The following is a 20,470-nucleotide window of genomic DNA, read 5'->3' as shown; positions in this document are numbered from 1 at the left end:
GTTCCTCAGATTTTCTGGTGAAAATATGACACAGTTTTCAAAATAGCTGGGTACTTAGAGTCCAAGAAGTTTTGGATTAGGGAAGCAGAGATAGAGGAGATGGTCCCAGCAAGATACACAGCAAAGTCTGTTTGCCAGGTGAAGGGCAGAGATCTAGCTCAGAGATTTCGTTGCTCTTATATGCAACAGCTGTTGCAGAGTGTTATGTTGTGAAAAAAAGAGAAGGCTAGAAGGGAGGAAACACCCACTATTCTAGGAAAGAATTGAATGGGTTTTGCTATGGCACAAAACCCCAAACAATACAGCAAAAATCTGTCAGGAGGAACATCTGGAATAGAACTGAAATATGAAAACAATGGAAAATGCTTTTAAAACTCAACAAACTAGATCCAGACCACAGTCCAGGATAAATTAAAATCTGGGTAGGAAAAACACATCTTTATTTCTGTTCTCCTGTTTATTCCCTCCTTTTTTTCTCATAGTAGGTTTTCTCCTCTCCAGGGGATAAACCTGAAACCATTGTGCTAACAGATCTGTGTTACAATCTCAACATTTGCATCTCACACTTCTTCAGGCCCAGAATCAGTGGTGAATTTATTAACACACCAGGTTGTTTATTAACACGGGATTATCATAAATGATTGGGGTTTTTTTGCGCTGTGTAGTGCAATTGGAAGAACACATATTTGAGAGAGCCCTGCCTCTGTCTTTAGTGCCTTCTGACCTTTTCTGAACATCTCACCAGACATTTCCACCTTTTGGTAATTTCCAGGTTGCAAGTATCCTTTTTTCCTGGCTCTCTGCCAGCAGCATATTAATATTTCACTTTATGATCAATCAGGTTGCTCATCAAATTGCCAGGGCTTCCAGCTGGAATAGGAGCATGAAAGGGGATCCATTTCCACTCGTCTCATGCAGGATGGGGAATTGGGCAGTTTGGTGTGGTCTTATGTAGGATTTGCTCACCACAGAAAAGTGGGACAAGAAATCTGAAGTTTTCACAATCAAAGTCCAAAGATGGACACTTAAAGCCCAGATCCTGCACTTATGTGTTGCAGAAATCATGATTCCTGTTGTTTGTGGCAAGTTGCTGTAGCCAACAAAATTACTTATTACAAGAGCTGTGATTTCATTGACTCTTACTTCATAATGTTCTGAAACTTACCCAGCTCCGGTGACTTGTGTGAATCAACTATTTTGGAGTCCCCTTATGAGTAAGCTGCAGTCGCTGCTGCTTCCATATCTTCATTTTCAGAGGCCATTCTGCTGGAATCTATTTAGACTTAGTGTGTATCTGAGACCTTATTCAGCTTTTCCCTTTGTTTTTCATTCTTCCCCATTCATTCCCAGAGAGATTCTTACTTTTTCAAGACCTCTTGCCTTATTATGTTCAATATTAGAAAATCACAGAATGGATAAAGTTGGAATGGATCACTGAAGGTCATCTTATCCAACCACCTTGCTTAAGCAGGGTCCCCTAGAGCATTCTTCACTTTTTTCCTAATTCTTCACTTCTAAATTCCTGCTGACTTTCCTAGAGCATCCTTGTAATTGTTCTCTCCAGTTGTGTCAGTTTATCTGCTTACTTTCAGCATCCTCACACAAGTTTGAGTCCCTAATAAAACATGGAATGCCACAGGGTTTGCAGGACCAGACCTGGCTGAGTCCATGTCCCCATTCCAGTCACTCAGACTGTAAATTAGTGTGTGCCATGTTCCTGCAGCACTCGTGTAGCTTGTTAATCACAAAGGTTTGTGCTACTAAGCCAAGTGCCTTGGAGAAGCCAATTATACGATATCAAAGCTATTATCTTTATCAAATAGACCTGTAATCTCATTAGGAGATGATAACAAGGAAGTTTCACAGGACCTTTTTTTCCTATAAAAGCAGGTTGATTGGCATTAATTATATCATCCACCTTTAATGATTTATTAATTGTGTTCAGAGTTGGACATTCCATTTTTATTTATTTTTCCCCCAGAATCAGTGTCAAGTTGACAGGCCTGTAATTACCTGGGGCTCTTACTTTTATCTTTGTTTGAAATATTGGCACAATATTAGCTTTTTTCAAGGACTTTCAGACGTCATGAGTGATTCCAAAATTATTGAAGAGTCCACCTTAATAGTCCAACGGGTTTCCTGTAAAACTCTCTGCTAGCACTTGGATTCAAGTTACTAAAATCTATTGATTTAAACTCATGGAACTATTGATGGCAATAAGCAAGTATTAAGCCTATTTTTCTTCTAGATATTCTTAAAAGAAGCAGATTTTTTTTCTACTGATTGGTGACTACTGTGTTCTTTTGTGTCATTTACCAATTACAGTTTCCAGTCACTGAAGAATTTCTGTGAATATTATCTTCCCTTTTAAATTTTATTTTATTTTCCATTATAAATAGTTTTATTATGACCTTTGTTTCTCACTCTGACTGTATTTTTTATTTGTGTGGTTTGGGATTTTTTTGAACAAAGGTATAATTTCTTAATATGTTGTGCATTTTTGGACTAAAATTTATGATTTTTAGCTAAATGTAGATGTAAATCTTTTAAAGGAGGGAGAAGTTCCAGTTCATGCTATAGAATCCCCATTTCCCATCCTTTGTATGTGATTGTTAAGTCTGGAAGCCTACTTAAAAATGGTTTTAAAACTGAGCTGGGAATTGGATATATGAGATGGTTTTAACTGACTTAACTATAAAAGTAAATGCTTTGTAACCAGGAGTAAAAAACATGAGAAATTGTGAAAGCCTATTTGGAAACAACCTAATTCCTGCTTTTCCTCTATTCAAAACACAGTTATGGGAGTTTAAACAAGGAAATCAAACCTGGTTTGGGTGGACAATGGACACTGAAAAATAATTCCATCCATGTCCCCAGAGAATATAAGTGTTCACTAGTGTGAGATATATTAGATGGGGAACATGCAAGTCTTGTACTGTTTGCTTTTTACCTGAGAATTTAAATATCCTCAGTTATCCATCAGACATTGGTGGGGAACAATTAATTGTTTTATTGATTTCACTTAAATAAAAAAAGGCTCTTAGAGCAAAGTGTTTCTTTAGGATACAAAATCGGCTCTCTTTTCCAAACTAGTAATTTTTAAATATTAAAAGAACATGACAGGCCAGCTAATTTTGTACAGATACATATATATATATTTTAGTTCTACATCTGCTGCAGTTTTCTGTTGCATAATTGATTTAATCTCTAATTTTAAAGGAACGTTGAACTCCTTTACTGGACTCCGCATACATTTCTCCAGGGCAAAAACTGTCCTACTTTTTCCTCCTTAGTATCTGTTTAGTGCTGGGCCATTTTCCTCTGAAACTGTAAACTACCCCTGGTGAAAGAAATGAAGGCAAAGTTGGAATATAGTTTACTGTGCAGATTTATCACCAAAATCTCTCGGGCACTTTCTTTTTCCCTAATTTTTTTTTTCCTCAATCTTTCCATTTTTCTCATCCTTGCTGTACAGTTACCTTTTAACTGGTGAAGGAGCAAAAAGGCAAAAACTGGTTGAGAAAGGAAATATTAATCCAACCATTTAGTTATTTCTTTAAAATCAGATTCACACATATTCCTCCCCTAGTTTCCCTCCCGTTTTCAGCATCACAGAAGACATGGGTACTTTTGTGGTGGGTTTGATGCTGTTTTGTCTTTATTGCAGGTTCTTTGCAACATCCCCTAGAAAGGGATTTAAAGCTGCTGTTCCTTCTTCGGGCTTCTGAAGGGATTTACTGCGATCGTCTGGAGGATATAAATGTGCACCCAGGGAGTATTGGTATGAAACCTGAATTCCACTTTTCATAGGAAACTAATTTTTATTAATATCCAAATCTACCACTGTTGAGACTGTTACTATGTTCTACAGATAAACCTCAAACAAAGGTACACAAATTTTACAGCTAACATTTAATCTTCTGGGACATATCATCTCTATGAAAAGTTTCAGTATTTTGGATTTGTCCTCTGGTTTTGGATCCCTTTTCCAGAGGGGGAAAAAAAGTTCATAGTCCAGAAAGATTAATAATAGCCACATATTTTTTTGTACCTTTCATTCCTGGAGTTTTTACCTAATTTTTCTACTTAGAATTTTTTTTTTTAATGGTAGATATCGTTGTCTGCAATTCCTTTAATTCTAATTTGTGTCAATGAGACTTCTGTGGTAAAATCCTCTCTCTTGCCTGTACATGCAATGGTCATTTCACTTTATTGAGGACTTATTTATCCTTCACTTTATATTTTGAGTGAAGTCTTTGTGCTGTTCTTACACTTCTGATAAAATATAGAAACATACTTTAATAAAGATTTCCGTATATTTAGTCATTTCTTCAGTTCTTCTCAAGCCTCTTTTTCTTTAACCTTTAAAATCCTCCTTCTGTTCTTTCTTTTTTTTTTCCCCAGGAGTTTATGGACAGGTGCAAATTTATAGTGCTTATCCTAAGATGCCTTGGACACATCTGGGAACTGATGTTGCTCCTGGCAATGAAAGGTGGTATTTTGGCTAAATATGCTTTCAAATATTAAATTTTGGCTCCTGTTGCTATGGTTTGTATTTAATATTCCTGTGAGTTGCATTATTCTTTCCCTTTGTGATGGGCTCTCTTTGAATTCTGTTTAGATAGAAAAAAACAACCTAGGTAACAGAAAATTGCACCATGATGGGGAAGCTGATGATTTTTAAGGTCCCTTCCAACAGAAATTAACTTTAATTCTAAAGAAATCAAAATTCCAAGAATGAATCAAGCTGAGAATTCCCTTCCTTCCTTCCTTCCTTCCTTCCTTCCTTCCTTCCTTCCTTCCTTCCTTCCTTCCTTCCTTCCTTCCTTCCTTCCTTCCTTCCTTCCTTCCTTCCTTCCTTCCTTCCTTCCTTCCTTCCTTCCTTCCTTCCTTCCTTCCTTCCTTCCTTCCTTCCTTCCTTCCTTCCTTCCTTCCTTCCTTCCTTCCTTCCTTCCTTCCTTCCTTCCTTCCTTCCTTCCTTCCTTCCTTCCTTCCTTCCTTCCTTCCTTCCTTCCTTCCTTCCTTCCTTCCTTCCTTCCTTCCTTCCTTCCTTCCTTCCTTCCTTCCTTCCTTCCTTCCTTCCTTCCTTCCTTCCTTCCTTCCTTCCTTCCTTCCTTCCTTCCTTCCTTCCTTCCTTCCTTCCTTCCTTCCTTCCTTCCTTCCTTCCTTCCTTCCTTCCTTCCTTCCTTCCTTCCTTGTTTCCTTCCTTCCTTGTTTCCTTCCTTCCTTGTTTCCTTCCTTGTTTCCTTGTTTCCTTGTTTCCTTGTTTCCTTGTTTCCTTCCTTGTTTCCTTGTTTCCTTGTTTCCTTGTTTCCTTGTTTCCTTGTTTCCTTCCTTGTTTCCTTGTTTCCTTGTTTCCTTCCTTCCTTGTTTCCTTCCTTGTTTCCTTCCTTCCTTGTTTCCTTCCTTGTTTCCTTGTTTCCTTGTTTCCTTGTTTCCTTCCTTGTTTCCTTCCTTCCTTCCTTGTTTCCTTCCTTCCTTCCTTGTTTCCTTGTTTCCTTCCTTCCTTGTTTCCTTCCTTGTTTCCTTGTTTCCTTCCTTGTTTCCTTCCTTGTTTCCTTCCTTCCTTCCTTGTTTCCTTCCTTCTTTCCCTTCTTCCATGTTTCCTTCCTTGTTTCCTTTCTTCCTTCCATGTTTCCTTCCTTGTTTCCTTCCTTGTTTCCTTCCTTGTTTCCTTCCTTGTTTCCTTTCTTCCTTCCATGTTTCCTTCCTTGTTTCCTTCCTTGTTTCCTTCCTTGTTTCCTTGTTTCCTTCCTTGTTTCCTTGTTTCCTTCCTTGTTTCCTTCCTTGTTTCTTTCCTTCTTTCCTTCTTTCCTTCCTTGTTTTCTTGTTTCCTTTCCTTCCTTCTTTCCTTCTTTCCTTCTTTCCTTCTTTCCTTCTTTCCTTCCTTCTTTGTTTCCTTCCTTGTTTCTGCCTTTCAGCCAGGCCTAACAAAGCCTCATTGGAAGAGTTCCCATCAGGGTAGACGTGTCAGCGTTTAGGGAAATGATTGCAAAGATAAGCAGTGGAAGCACAAAGACCTCACCAGTAGAACTCATCTGTTGTGAGCTCTCTCAGAGCTGTGTGTTCAGTGCAGATTAATTGTTTAGGAATTGCTGTGTAGCTGATCCTGATCCAAACCCTGCAACTTTAGAATCACCCTCTGGAAATTCTTCTCCTTCCCTGACTGAGAAGGGAGATCAGAGTGAGCAGATTCTGAGTGAAGCATGCCAGTTAAACACTTGGATGAAATGGATCCAGGCTAGGTCTGGGTTACTGCCCAGATATTTTATGTGAAATATCATGAAGTGCTAAGATACAAGTGTTTGGAGTTAATGCATGCACATTAAATACAGCACAAAGAGTTGTTTCAGTTGTTAAAAGAAAGGAAAAAAAAAACCAAAAAAAAACCAACCAAAACCAATGCCCTATTTTTTATTAAAAATCTACCAAAAGCCAGCTAAGAGTTAATGTGGTTGGATACAGGAAATAGGTAAAGCAGTGCTGGAATATGAAAGCTGAAGGAAAATGAAAGCTAAAGGAAGTGGATTTTATTGAAGGAGACGAGCTGCTCTATATCATTTTCCAGCATGAATCAGCTCATCAGTACAGGAAGGACTTTCCTGCCATTTCAGAAGAGATGCAGTGATTCCTAAAAAAAGAAAAAGAAAAAAAGTTAAAAAAAAAAGTTAATAAATTTTTGTTGGATTTCTCTACTGAATATTCACAGGTATTGTATACTGTACGGCTCATCTGGAACCTACTCATCTTTGAAAAATATTGGGAAAAGAGACTCTGGAAAAACTTGACAGCATCCCTTGAGGAATCTCCTTTCTCTCTGCCCTTCTGTTACTCTATCCTGCATGTGAAGCATTGTCTGAATTCACTCAGTGCCCTTTTTCCTCAATAATTCCCTGAGGAGTTTAGATCATCACCTGGCCAGCAGCAGTCACCCTGTCACAGGACAAGGTGTTTATCAAATAGAGATTAACTCTGATCATTACGCATTTTGCTGTCACTAAGCACTTTTATTTTCCTTATGTGAAGCTAAAAATCCCCTGAACTTCTAATGCAACTTTGACTGTAAAAGGGGATCTTCAGTTCAAGATTAAAACAAATAAATGCAGGGCTCGCATGCAATGTTCAATAAGGTTTTAAGTGATGGTGCCTAGAGGATGTTGAGCTGCTAAGGGCAGGATTCAGGTTCTGAACAGATGGTTTGGGCCCATTTGAGGTGTCTTTCGGCACTTTTGAGATGTTTTTGGGGTCCTTCCATGGCTGCACATTTGTCTCCAGGAACACTTCAGGAGCCAGTCCTGTGTCCTGTCACATCTTCTGGCTGATGTTTTAGACACCCTGGGGTATCTCAGATAGCAAGAGGTGCTCTTGTTTAAGGAATCAAATCCTGCTCAAAGTGCCCAATCCAGAGAAGTGAATTGCTTTTCACCTACTACTGACTGCACCAACAAGCTCTGGTGGAAGCTTAGATGCCAAGTGCAGACAGCCCATGACCCTGCACATGGTTGTTGTCTAAATCCAAAGCTGACTTTCAGCTCTGCAGAATATTCCTGGCACCAAAAATGGTCTGATATGTCTTTTGGAGGCAGCTTGAGCTCTGAAATGCCGTGCTGGAACTGTATATGTTGTTAATCAATGGTGTGAAGTAGATGCTTCAGGATTAATTTCCTCCCACATATTTCAGACATCTGTTTTTGCAAAAAGCCCTAAAGGGGCTTTTCCTACAGCATAGCCTGTGGAGTTTTTTTTCTTTTTTTTTTTTTTCTTTTCAGATCTCCCTGAGCAAAACTGTTCGTTTTTAATGAAATTTGTGAGCCTAACTCTTGTAAGTGTAATGACATTAAGTTTATATCATGGTGTTACAGGATTTTTGTGGAGGATGAAGTAGATTGGGATCAAGGTGGGGATATTGTGATCAGCTCTTCCTCCTATGAAGCCCACCAAGCTGAAGTAGTTACACTTAAAGAAGTCCACGGCCATAATATAAGATTTCATCAACATCTTCTGCACAGGCACATTGGTAAGGAATTTTTCTTTCCCTTTTTTGAGAGTTTTCTTCTGAAGTATTGACTTTCCATTTCATATCTCAACAGGATCAATTCTACTTCCTTCTGCTGTCTCCATTTCTTTCACCATATACTTTTTTAGCTTGCTGATTCTAACATGAATTTCTGTGAATATAATCAATTCACTGCTGAATTGTTTGGGAAAACTTTCTGGTGTTTCAAGTTGAGATGGTTCACAGACAGAGAAAGTAATTTTTCCTCTTTAAAGGAAAAAAGAAATGTAGGATTTTAGGCCCTTTCTACAATTTCTATGGTATGTCAAAACCCTGAAAAATAATTAAACCCCATACTTTTTTTCAAATTCAAAAATAATCATATTCATAAAGTTTAAAATACAAAATTTTATCAATTCCATGGTATGAAAACAATGTATTTATAAATTAATATCGAAATAAACATAAAATCTGCTATTTTCTGTGTAGAATGCATGGGATCTATATTTTTGTGGAAAAATGGATGCAGCGTTAATACATATTTACTTTTATTTCAGCCTATATAGTAAATTTATTACCATCTATTTAACAAAAGCAAAAGAATTTCATTAACAGTTCAAATTCTGAACCTCCAAACTAAGGATTTTTCTTGTGCACATCCATATTTTTTAAATTTGATCTTTATTCCAGCCAGTAGGCCCAGAAATTAGTGTAATGGATAAAAAGATCCAGAAATATCATGTTTTAAATGGTGAATGTTTAAATGTCTGAGCCAGTAATCAAAGCTTCTCTTGGAACTGAGCTCTGTTCTGCAATTATCCACAGTTCTGCAATTAATCAACAGTAGCCTGCATGGCACGGTTTTTTATGACAATTGCATTTTTCAAACAAAATGTGCAGCTCAAAGCATAGAACATCTCAACTTTATTTCCAGTAGTTTATGCATTTTAGGCCTTTCTTTTTAGCTGATGTAGATATAATTAATGTATCATGAGGGGAAATTGAGTAATGCAGCAGTTGTTAGATACAGCTGAAAAAAAAAAAGTACTGATGGAAAAATTAATGGGTAAATACCGAGTTTCACCTTGGCAAATGTAGATACTTGCAGGAAATGTTCACACATGAACCAGTCACTCTCAGCTCCCTGGATAATTAAAGCAGAAAAATACATATAATACATACTTCTCACTCGTATTTTATCTGCCCCTAAAGCAGGTATATAAAATACACAAGAAATTGCACTTGAGATTTGCCTATTGCTCTCTGCCATGCATAAAACCAGTCTGGAAAACTAAATCACATCTGCACGTGTCTAAAATCACCTGAGATTAATCCAAGCTAGACAGCTGCATAAACTTGAGCAAAAGTCTCCTTCAGAAAGGCACTGGAAAAATGTTTTAAAATCCTCTTAGAAAGCACACACAAGCAAGACTCTGTAGCAAAAAGGGTTTTGGCATTGACATTAGTCTGATCCTGAGGAAAATTCATGGAGATCAACTCTGCAGTGTGCTGAAGAGTAACTCCAGCACAGAGAGCTTGGAAAAAATGAAGTGTGAACCTGTTCATTGCTTTGGCACCTGCACACCTCAGGGGAAAGGTTTAGCACCTTCTTGTTCTAAAAAACAAGATATCTTGGTAAAAAATTAGCACACAGTGAATATTTGATGGGCAGGTGGCCTTTCTGGTTTTGTGTCGACGCACGCAGATTGTGCTGGGGGTGAAACACACCTGAATGTCAGTGCAGATTCTGCAGAGGAGCTGTCAGGATTTGTGTCCCTCAAAGCACTGGCTAATAGCTATGATAGACACTTATCACATTTGCTTTCTTGAAACTCCCCAGGGCGTCCCCATGACACAGAAGATGGAAGAACCATCCCTTTGGCCGCGGAGGTTGGGCTCCTCACACGGAACGTGCAGATCCGGTCAGATGTGGCTTGTGCTGGGAGGATGCTGGTGGGACACTTCACAGACTCCAGTGGGATGGAGTTTGAAGGTAGCTGAGATTCACCTGTCCTCAGCAAGCACACTGGTTTTGCCCAAGAAAGAGGTGCAGCAACATGTGAATCCATTCACATGAAAGTCAGAACAAACTGACTGTCAGCAAGTATGAAACATGAGCGCCACTAAAAACTCATAAATATGGAAGCTATTTTAGGAAGGGGTGCTGTGTGCTTTGTAAGGTTTTACTGTGTGTTTGTATATATTTATTAACAAACACTCATCACAACAATACACTGACAAAGTACCTGCTGTTCTACATCTGACTGTGTTAACGTGGTTGTCCTTACCTGTTCTTATGTAATACAAATGTTCATTTCACTCAATTTCTCTCATTGCAGGTGCTCTTCAACTCTTAAATGTTCAATTTTTTAATTTTGGGCCTCCTCAGCTTTCTGCCATTGAATTCAGGAACGTATCCCAGGGGTCCTCAGTGGTGTCATCCAGCATTGGTGGCAGCTGTGGAGCTGGCATTAAAGCAGTTGAGAGCAGTGGGATCTTGTTGCATGATAATGTGGTGTTCAACACCACTGGACCTGGCATTGATTTGGAAGGGAAAAATCACTCTCTCATCAGGAGCCTTGTTATTCTGAGCAGGCAGCCAGCAGGTTCATTAAACTGGGTTGCTGGCATCAAGGTGAACCTGGCCACCAGTGTCTCCCTTCATGGCAATGCTGTGGCAGGATCCGAGAGGATTGGCTTCCATGTCAGGGGCCAGGAGTGTTCACTAGCTGGAGAATGTTGCAGTGGAAATGTGGCCCATTCGAGTCTCCACGGCGTTCACCTGTACCAGGAAGATGGATATCAGACCTGCACTAGAATCACAGGTTTTCTATCCTGGAAGAATTATGACTATGGTGTCATGCTCCACCTTGGAGGCAGCGTTATTGTGGAAAATGTCGTGCTGGTGGACAACACTGTGGGACTCCTGGCAATGGTGCACTGTACCTACACTGAGCAATGCTACACAGGGAAAAAATTCATAGAACTTAAAAACTCCATCATTGTTGCAACAAGCTCAACTTTTGACTGCCTCAGAGACAGGATCCAGCCTCACTCAGCTGATCCAACAGCCCAGGACCGACCCCCACGTTACCCTCTAAGAGGCCATGTTGGGATTTTATGGCCCACGTTTAGCACCGCTCCCAGCCAAAGGCCAGAGCATCCCTGGCACAAAACTGGGCATTGTCCAAAAGCCCTGGGAATCATGAAGCTGAAAGGTTGGTCTTCTGCCTCCACTGGCCAGACTGTTCTGTCACTGCTTTTCTTTACTCATTTCATTTTTTCCAATTGAGGTTTTAGCCTCCCACAGATGGACTGTTGGAGAAATCAGAGTCTCAGTGAAATTGATAGCACAGTTCTTCTACAACTTGATACAGTTTAATTAAGAAAAACATATTATTTGATATTTTTTGCTTCCTAAGTCTACTGCAGGATAATTGTTGCCCCTAGAAGCTGTGGCTGCCCCATCCCTGGAGATATTGAGGGTTGGGTTGGATGGGGCTTGAATCAGCCTGGGATGGTGGAAGATGTCCCTGCCCATAGCAGAGGAGTGGAACGAGATGATATTTAAGGTCCTTTCCAATTCAAACCATTCTTGGATTCTGTGATTCCATGATAAAAATGTCTCGTGCTAACCCATAGATTCTACCCCACACATACCTTCCTTCTGTGTTACTTTTCAAATTGATTCATCTCTCTGACCCACAGAGATGCCTCTACCTAAATAAAGATACCAAATCTGAGAAATGAATATCACACTTTGGATAGAATTGTCACAGAACATGAGAACTACAACTCACAGAAGCAGTTATGACCTTTATTGGTATAAGAGCTTGCACTTGAGGAATAGAAGTCTGTTAGGTATCTTGGATCTTTGTTTCAAATGAATTTTTCAGTCCCCAGAGCAATATTTGAATATAGCAGAGCCCTGATAGCTGATTGCAATGGTGGGATCTAAATACCTGATTGCTTTTCATGTCTTTACTCCTCACTGCCCTTTACTTTTGCAAGAAAATTCATTATCCCCTTTTTACTGAGGAGTAAGAGAGATCGAAGAAGACAAATAGACTTGCACAGAGTCTCACAAAAAATTCATGGCACAATATGGATTTTGGAGCTGCATCAGAGTTAAGTGACAGAGCCAAGTATGTGTCATCACACCCTGCTTGTTTTATATTAATCTCTGGCAAGTAGAAAAATCATCCAAGGCAGGTTGTTATTTAACTGGTTCTTACTAATTCAAATGAAAACATATTACATATTCTTTCTTTTTGTTTTCTCTCTCAGTTTCTGCAATATCATTTCCTATGGTGTGACTTGGTTTGTATCAACTCAGGATATAAAGTAGCTACAGAGTATTCTAAAGACACATGAAAATCTATGAACAATGCTATTAGTCTGATTTAAAAATAATTTGCACAGATATATATGGGGGGCATGTTAATATGGAAAACATCACATGAAAAAAAACAAATTTCTTATCTCTAGTTATGGCACTCTTTTAACCATTTTTCCTTGCTTGATCTTCTCTTAATCCCTGGCAGAAGTCACCTTTACTGGTTTTACACAGAGCTGCTTCAGTGAAGACAGGGATGTCTGTATCATGTCAAATGCTGATCATTTAGGCATCATGCCTCTCATCACAGCAGAGACATCAAGGATGTTACATGTCAGTGAGAAGGACAAGTTCTACTTTCATCCAACGAGGTAAAATGCTTCATTCTGAACTATCTTTATTAAAAAAAACAAAACAAAACAAAAAAAAAACCCAAACACCTACAGCTTTGGAACTATCCTCCTCTCATATCTGCTTTTGTATTGCTCCTGTCTGACAAAAATGAACAAGCTCTGACATCAAGCAAACATGCACAGAAAAACTCAAATATAGAGAAAAAAATGGAAAAACACCATCAAATTTAGTTTAGGGCAATCTTTTTTAATTTGAGTTTTGAATTCCATCAAGGTGCATCTCCGGATGAATCCTCTTGGATTTCTTTTTTTCCTGACATTTGTGTAGCAAAACAAGCCTCACATATCCCATTTCCAAAACCCCCATCCTGAGCATCTCTGACTTCTCAGCCTCAGGCTTCAGAAAATGTCAGGACCTCCAGGAAAAAAAACCCTGAGACAGGGAATGTCCTTTTGGTCGGGGAAGCGTGGCTTGATTTGTGCCTGCGAGATCACATCAGAAATGTTGATCAGTACCAGGCAGGCTGTGAGATGTCAAATGATTGCCAGAACTGCTCCTGCCCAGGGAGAATATCATCTGTGAGTGTTGAGGAGGGAGGGGAGAACTTCATCTGTAACCTTAAGTCACTGCTGGTTGCAGTGGTTTAGACATACCACATCCAATGGAAACCACATGCCTATTTATTTATTGCAGTCACTGAACATGATGCAGAGGCTATGTCAGGAAAGCCTTGAAGTAGCAAAAAAAAATTCCAGCATGGACTCCACTTGCCAGTCAAAAATAATTGGAGGTGTCCCGCACTGCTATGTTTAGAGCCCCTCCAGCCTTCTGCCAGAATTTCTTATTTTATTCTATATTTTTGCTTTTTTGCTCTGGGCATTAGTTTGCGTGTAGATTTCTGAGCCCTGTCCAGCTTGTCAGCTCCCATTATGTTTCACTCTCGTATCCATCCCACAATACTCTGCTGGAAGGGAGCTGCTGAAAGAGCTGGTGGTTTTCAAATGTGAGGAATCCACGTGGATCACTGAATGCTTCCTTGGGAGGCTGCTGAGCCTCTGAGCGTGGTTACATCTCCTTGTGCTCCTCATGCAATATCTGCATGCATTTATTTAATCCACCTTTGCAGCTGCTGAGCTTGATCCAGGATGTGGCTGCATTGTTCTGCTTCAGCATCCTGAAGGGATATCTTGATGGATTTGTCCTGTCAAAGAGAAGATGAGCATTGCCTTGGAGCAAGAAAGGAAATAGAAATATCAGAGAATATAGCAAATCCATGAAGAACTTTGCTTGTCCTACTGGTAGACCTAACCAGCAGAAATGCTGATGTGATGAGAGATGGTCAAGAACTGAACTGTCAGGATCAGAGGAGTCTTTGTTCTCTGCCTCTTTTGAGCTTGGTTTACTGGGGGAATTGGCCTTTTTGTTCCTCTGCCCTTACTGCAAATCTCTGCCTATAACTATTTGCCCCATTCAAGGTACCAGCAATTGGTTTTTCTCAGCCTGAGACCAAATAATTCTGCATTTTCTTCAAGGTTTAATGTGTAGTAATCTGAAAATATCTCCAAGGACTTTGCTGGAGTACAAGTCTTTTTATTGTATTGAATTCTGCCATGGGTGTGAGATGCTCAGTTCACCAGTTCCTTTAAGCTGTGTTGAACCTTTAGTCAATCTGCAATTCAGCTCACTACATGTTAGTGTTTCAAAAATTAGGCATGTTATTTAAACACACTGACCTCCTTCTATAGTCAATATAGATCCTTGTTTAGGAAATTATTAATCTCAACTCTTATATTTGTCTCAGTGAGATGAGTTTCTCTCAACACCCCTGTTTTGTTACAGGTACCTTCCTCTGTGGCAGCCAGTGGTTAATGACTTACATAGAAATTTATAGGCTTTTCTGGCTGTTCCAAGCCACTAATAATAATGTTACCTTTCCTTCTAACCAGTGTACAAACCTCTGAAGACACCATGCTCCCTGAAAAGAGATGCAAAGGCTCAAGGAAAGCCCTTTTCAAGGATTTGGATGGAGGTGTCCTGCATCTGGAGCCACCTGTCTCTGTTTTCCCTAAGTCAGAGTTTGAATGGACACAGTTCTACTCAGAAGCTGGTAAGTGCCTGTGCTGGAGGGAGTGTTTGCAAAATCATGCAGAAACTTGAGCCATGAGATGTGACTTTCACTGAGATCTGCAGCTGAGGCTGAGGTCATGGTAGCCCCAGTCTGTGTGATTCCTTTCCAGGCAGGATGTAGGGAATTGTGCTGTGCAGCTCTGTGCCCACCAGTGCCACTCTGCCTTCTTGCAGTATCATTTCACCCTGCATCCTTAGCCTCTCTAGGGTCTGACTCACTAGACTGGGTGGTAGAAAAGTTCTTCCCTGTGAGGGTGCTGAGGCCCTGGCACAGGTTTCACAGAGAAGTTGTGGCTGTCCCTTGATCCCTGGAAGTGTCCAAGGCCAGGTTGGACAGGGCTTGGAGCAACCTGAGATAGTAAAAGGTGTCCCTGCCCATGGCAGGGGGTGAAATGAGATATCTTTGAGGTCCCTTCCAACCCTAACCATTCCATGACTGGTGATTCTACCTGCCCTTTGCAAAGTCCTCTGAGAGCATTGAGGGGTACATGCCGTAAAAACACCACAAAACTTCAAAATAATACCAATAATTTGCCCTGCAAAGATTTTCATCTGCATCCCACTGAGGAGATAATCAAGCTAAAAACCCACTCCAGAAGTTTGACGACCCCTCTCTGTTTAAAAAAGGCCCATTCTGCTCAGTAACCACTTTCTGAAGGCTCCCACAGCAAGGCTCCATTCTCATCCTGATTAAAACTCAGCTCTCTGATTCCAAATAAACTCTTTAATTACAATTAGCATTCCCTGTGCCTGCTGCTGATGGTGGCCATTTTGCTGTAGAGATGCATCGTTTGTAACTCTGCTGGTACGGGAGACTGATGGGAGGGACTGTAATTAATCCTGTTTTCCTTCACACTCTAAAACTGATTAAACACAAGAAGAACTTTAATCTTTAAACAAAATGTGCAAGGCTTTTCCTCTAAGGATCCCGCTCTAGCTGGCTGCTTACAGGGTTGATTTATGTGTTGTCTAGATGCAATCACTGATTTTTATTGTACCTTTTCCACCCTAATTATGAATCACATCCAAGCACTAATGCTCTGGTACTATTACCACTTAGCACCTGCATATTAATGAATACATTTGCATACAAAACCTGGATTTTATTCAGATTCCCACCATTTTTAGCACATCCTAGCACACAGTCATAGGTATAAGAGGAATCCCTACCATCTAAAGTGTGCTGAGGGCACAACCTTTACTCCCTAGGGTTTATCTCCTTGTGAAATGGAGGTAACAGCATATGATAAATGTTGCCTGCCTCTGAGGCTATGACAAAATTGCTGTGTTCTCTTTTTGCTGCCCAAATCTGAATGGGGATTTTTTTTTTCCCTTCCCTTCACAAATGTGTGTTAAATTCCTCTGCATTTCCCATTCTGACCTATGGTTCCTTTTGTGGCTGACATTTGAAATGGCACAACTTGATGATAAGGTGAATTCATGGTCATCTTCTTCTTCTCTTTCTGGAAAGCTGCAGCACTAAGTATTTTTCACAGTGCAATGCAGGCTCCCAGGATAGACAAACTGGAGAAGAAGCTCAACTTTCCTGCTCCCACTCATCTCCTGCCAGCAGGACCAGAGCAATTATCATCCTTCCTGTGCTGGGCAGTGATGAGGCCAAACCTCGAGTCCCATGTTCAGTTTTGAGCTCTTCACTGCAAGAAAGACATTGAGGCGCTGGAGTGGGTCCCCAGAAGGGAAAGGAGATGGGGAAGGGTCTGGAATATAAATCCCATGAGGAGCAGCTGTGGGAGCTGAGGTTCCTTATCTGGAGAAAAGAAGGCTCAGGGGGACTCTCTACAACTCCCTGAAAAGAAGGATTGGCCTCTTCTCCCAGGAAATTAGTGATAAGTCAGGGGGAAATACCCTCAAGTTGCACCAGGGAAAATTCAGGTTGGATATTATGAAAAATTTCTTTCCGGAAAGGGTGGCCAGACATTAAAACAGGCTTCCCAGGACAGGGGTGAGGCCACCGTCCCTGGAATCATTAAAAATAAATGATGAAAGAAAGAAGAAAGAAAACCAAGATGTGACCCTTTGTGATATGGTTTAGTGGGCATGGTCGCATTCACTCATTCATCATGGGCTTGATGACCTTGGGGGCCTTTTCAAGACTTAATGATTCTGTAGGGACAGATTCCCCTTTGGTGTGACAATGCTTCAAGGCCTGTGAAGATGGTGGTGTTGTCACAGAATTATAGAATCATGGAATGGCTTGGAAGGGGCATTGGAATGGGATGATCTTTCAGATCCCTTCCAACCCAAACCAGTCTGTGCTTGTGTGATTCTATGATAAACATAAATATTTATGTTCACTTCAAGCTTCCAGTTTGGCCAACCAGATTGAAATTGCTGTCCCTCAGCCATTTTCAGATACTCTGATTACTCTGTGGGGAGCAAACCAAAACACTCAGTAGACTTCAGGGACAAAAAAAACATGGAAATGTTTTATAAAAATAAGGAATATCACAGGGAAGAGGTTGTGAAAGCCATAACTGGGGCACAAGGGATCATTCAGAATTATATTGGTATTCCTGGATTCACATGGTGTCTTTTATTGAAGATATAATTGATATAGAATTTGTGAAATTTATTATTTCTATACCCACATTTTTCCCCATTTGTTTTCCCAAACTTTTACCCACTGAGTTTGCTCTTTGTTCATAAACCAAGGTTTTTATTGTGACTCTCTGAAGAAGCAGAATTGTTCACTTCAAAATGAAATTTTAGTTTTCTGGATAAACCGCAGAAATTTAGAAAAAAAGAATAAAACAGGAGGGAACAGATCCAAGGTTTTTGTTGCTATTATTATTTCTACTGCAAGAAAAAAGGAGTAACAACAAAAGTGGGTTTGAGTCCAACAAAGCATAATTACTTTTTAATGTGAGAGTCCTTTTTAGTCTTTTTTTTGTCTTTTAAATATAATGCTGCAAAAGTTTAAAATTAAATGTTTTCCAACACCCTCCTCCCTAAATAATTTATGAGGAACTTTCAAAGTACCATTTTTTGAATTATCCAAAACAATTTAATGAGTTTAACATGAATTTGTAATTATTTAAATCTCTTTGAGCTGCCATTTTTGGATGACAAAATGTTTTTCTCCTAAAACTCATGTCTAGAGCAAGCCTCTTGCAAAAGAGCTTGGGGACAGGCCTGGAGCACTAAATGGTTCCATGATAGAGGAAATACCAGAATCATAAGCTGTACAGCAGAATTAGCTATAAACAGGAGTGTCTTGTTGGGGAATTTAGGACAAGTGAACAGTTTGTGTATTCAGCTGATTCCTATGTCCAGGTTAAAACCCCAGCTCCATGAAGGGCAGCTGATTCAACCATCCTTGTGTAGTTAAAGGATCAGCCAGTTGCTGGCTTTTGCAGTGTACATAAGACTGTTATCACAGTTCCTAAATCTGTAATCTGAGATGACTCCCAGAGCCATCGAAGTTCATTGTCTTCCCTTGGTGGAAATGTAGCTGAGGACCTGACACTGGTAGAAGATCCAGCTATCTCCACTTCTGTTGTCTCCAGCGTTGTCATAGAGTTTTGGAATGGTTTGGGTTGGAAAGACCTCAAAGGTCATCGGATTCCATCTCTTGTCATGGGCAGGATCAATTTCCACTGGAGTTCACTAATGTCCCCTCCACTGAGCAAAGAGAGATTGACTCATTGCATGGGTGATACACAGAAACGGGGAGATGAAACCGAAGCTTTCAAGTTTTAGTCTTGAGCCTGCAGACTTATATTTTCTTCCTGCTGACAGATACATTCGAGGCATAACTTAAGGCAATTTGGACTGAATAATCACAAAATCCTAAAGCAGATCAGGTTGGAAATGGACTCAAAAGCTCATCCGGTCCACCCTTCTGTGGGAAAGGAACATTATGTGGCACCCTGCCCAACTGCATTTTGAAAACTTCAAAATGAGGATGTGATGGAGACTCCACCATGTCCCTGAGGAGGATGTTCCAATAAATCACAGAATGGTTTGGCTTGGAAAGTACCTTAAAGATCAACTTGTTCCATCCTCCTGCCATGGGCATGGACACCTTCCACCATTACAGCTTGCTCCAAGCCCTGTCCAACCTGGCCTTGGACACTTGCAGGGATGGGACAACTACAACACCCATGATTGCTACCACTGTGAAAAAAAACTTATTTCTTATATTGAGATGAGACCTTTCCTGGTGCAAGCAGTACCTGCAGCCCATTGACTTCCCCATGTGTCTCCTTGAGAAGAAAGAGTCTCATCCTCCTTGTAGCTTCCCTGTAAGTACCGGAATATTGTGATAGGATTCTCTCCTGAGTCTTGTCTCCTCTAGGGAGAACACACCTAATCCTTCAGCCTTTCCCCATAGGTGAGGTTCGCCAGCCTTTTCACCAACTTCAATCCTTCCTTCAGTCCTGTCTGGTTCTGATTTACTGGGGGATGATGAAGCCCTGGTCTATCTGATGTATATTCGTGAAAATTTTTATTTCTCTTGTAAACATGTGCTCCTTACATTTTGTGTGAATAATTGAATTTATTTTCTCCTTTACAACCTGATGAATCCTTGTAAATTCTTTGGATACAGTAGAAGAATCAGTGAAATTTAGGTCCGTAATACCTCTGTGGGATAGGCATTTATTTTGACACTAGTTTTCCAGGAAGAGGAGAGAATTTGTGATTTGCCCAAGGTCAGTCATTGAATTAAAAATTTTTCTTCCAGATCCCTGACAGCCAGGCTCTGAATCTAAAAACATCCCATCGTGTTAAAGCAGGTGGAACTTTATGATTGCATGGACTAGAATAAACCCAAAGTGCATTTTACATAGCACTTTTTACTAAAAAAAATATTCCTGGACTATATTTCGGGACATCACTGAACATTTAAATTCTGGCTACAGTTATAAAGAAACAAACAAAAAATTGCAGTTGGTTTGGGGTTTTTTTTCAATTATTCTTCCAAAAATCCAGAGAATTTTTTTTATTGACCCAGCTTTTGTGTTAATTTGTTGGTGAGAGGACCAGTGTGTTGTGGACAACAAAACTTTTTATCTGACCAGCAAATCACTGAGATTATATTTTCCTATGACATTTTCAATCTGGAGAAATCTAAAGCTATGAAATTGCTCAGTAGTCTTGCTTACTCTCTAGAGGTAATCAGTACATTTTCTAAATCATAAAGAGGAAAGTGTTTAATTTGTAAATGCTGTTCTGAAGCAAGTTATAGAGACATTTAACACTCAATTTTTTTAAAAACTATTGTCGAAAACTCTTTGAATTGTAACATTGAAGTTAAAAGTCATAAATTAATATACAGAAGTTTGCTAAGTTCATCAGAAAGATGATAAAATGTCAGATGTAGGTAAAAACAATAACTTGGGTTATGGGTCGAAGATGTTTGTACTATTTTCTTTCTTCTGGTACTTTTAATTATTGAATAAAAATCTCAAATAGTAGTTGGGAAAGCATAGAATTTTGAGACACAGGCTGACAGTATAAGTTAGGGCTAAAGTTGGGTGAAAATGTTGCACCATAAATATTTATTATTCCAAGGAATATGATTAGCCACACTAGCTATGCATAATCATAGTCAGTAATTAAAGATGTCTGAGAAGAAAATGCATGTTTGGTAGATCTGCAAGGAATGAAACAATGCAATATCAGCATTGTTTTTC

At 39.8% G+C, this 20,470-nt stretch overlaps 1 protein-coding gene across 1 annotated transcript in view; it reads left to right on the top strand.

The window, feature by feature from the left end:
• PKHD1 (PKHD1 ciliary IPT domain containing fibrocystin/polyductin) overlaps nt 1–20,470 on the top strand; it is a 236,301-nt gene that overhangs the window by 154,262 nt on the left and 61,569 nt on the right. Inside the window, 7 exon segments of the mRNA XM_054514344.1 lie at nt 3,668–3,781; nt 4,405–4,492; nt 7,863–8,017; nt 9,837–9,989; nt 10,336–11,214; nt 12,541–12,703; nt 14,633–14,793. Of these exon segments, the coding sequence (XP_054370319.1) occupies nt 3,668–3,781; nt 4,405–4,492; nt 7,863–8,017; nt 9,837–9,989; nt 10,336–11,214; nt 12,541–12,703; nt 14,633–14,793 (1,713 nt within the window).

The sequence above is a fragment of the Molothrus ater genome, chromosome 3 (assembly GCF_012460135.2).
Source record: "Molothrus ater isolate BHLD 08-10-18 breed brown headed cowbird chromosome 3, BPBGC_Mater_1.1, whole genome shotgun sequence".
Classification (NCBI taxonomy): Eukaryota; Metazoa; Chordata; class Aves; order Passeriformes; family Icteridae; genus Molothrus; species Molothrus ater.
The sequence above is the reverse complement of the archived record's forward strand: the minus strand, read 5'-3'. Positions and strand labels throughout refer to the sequence as shown.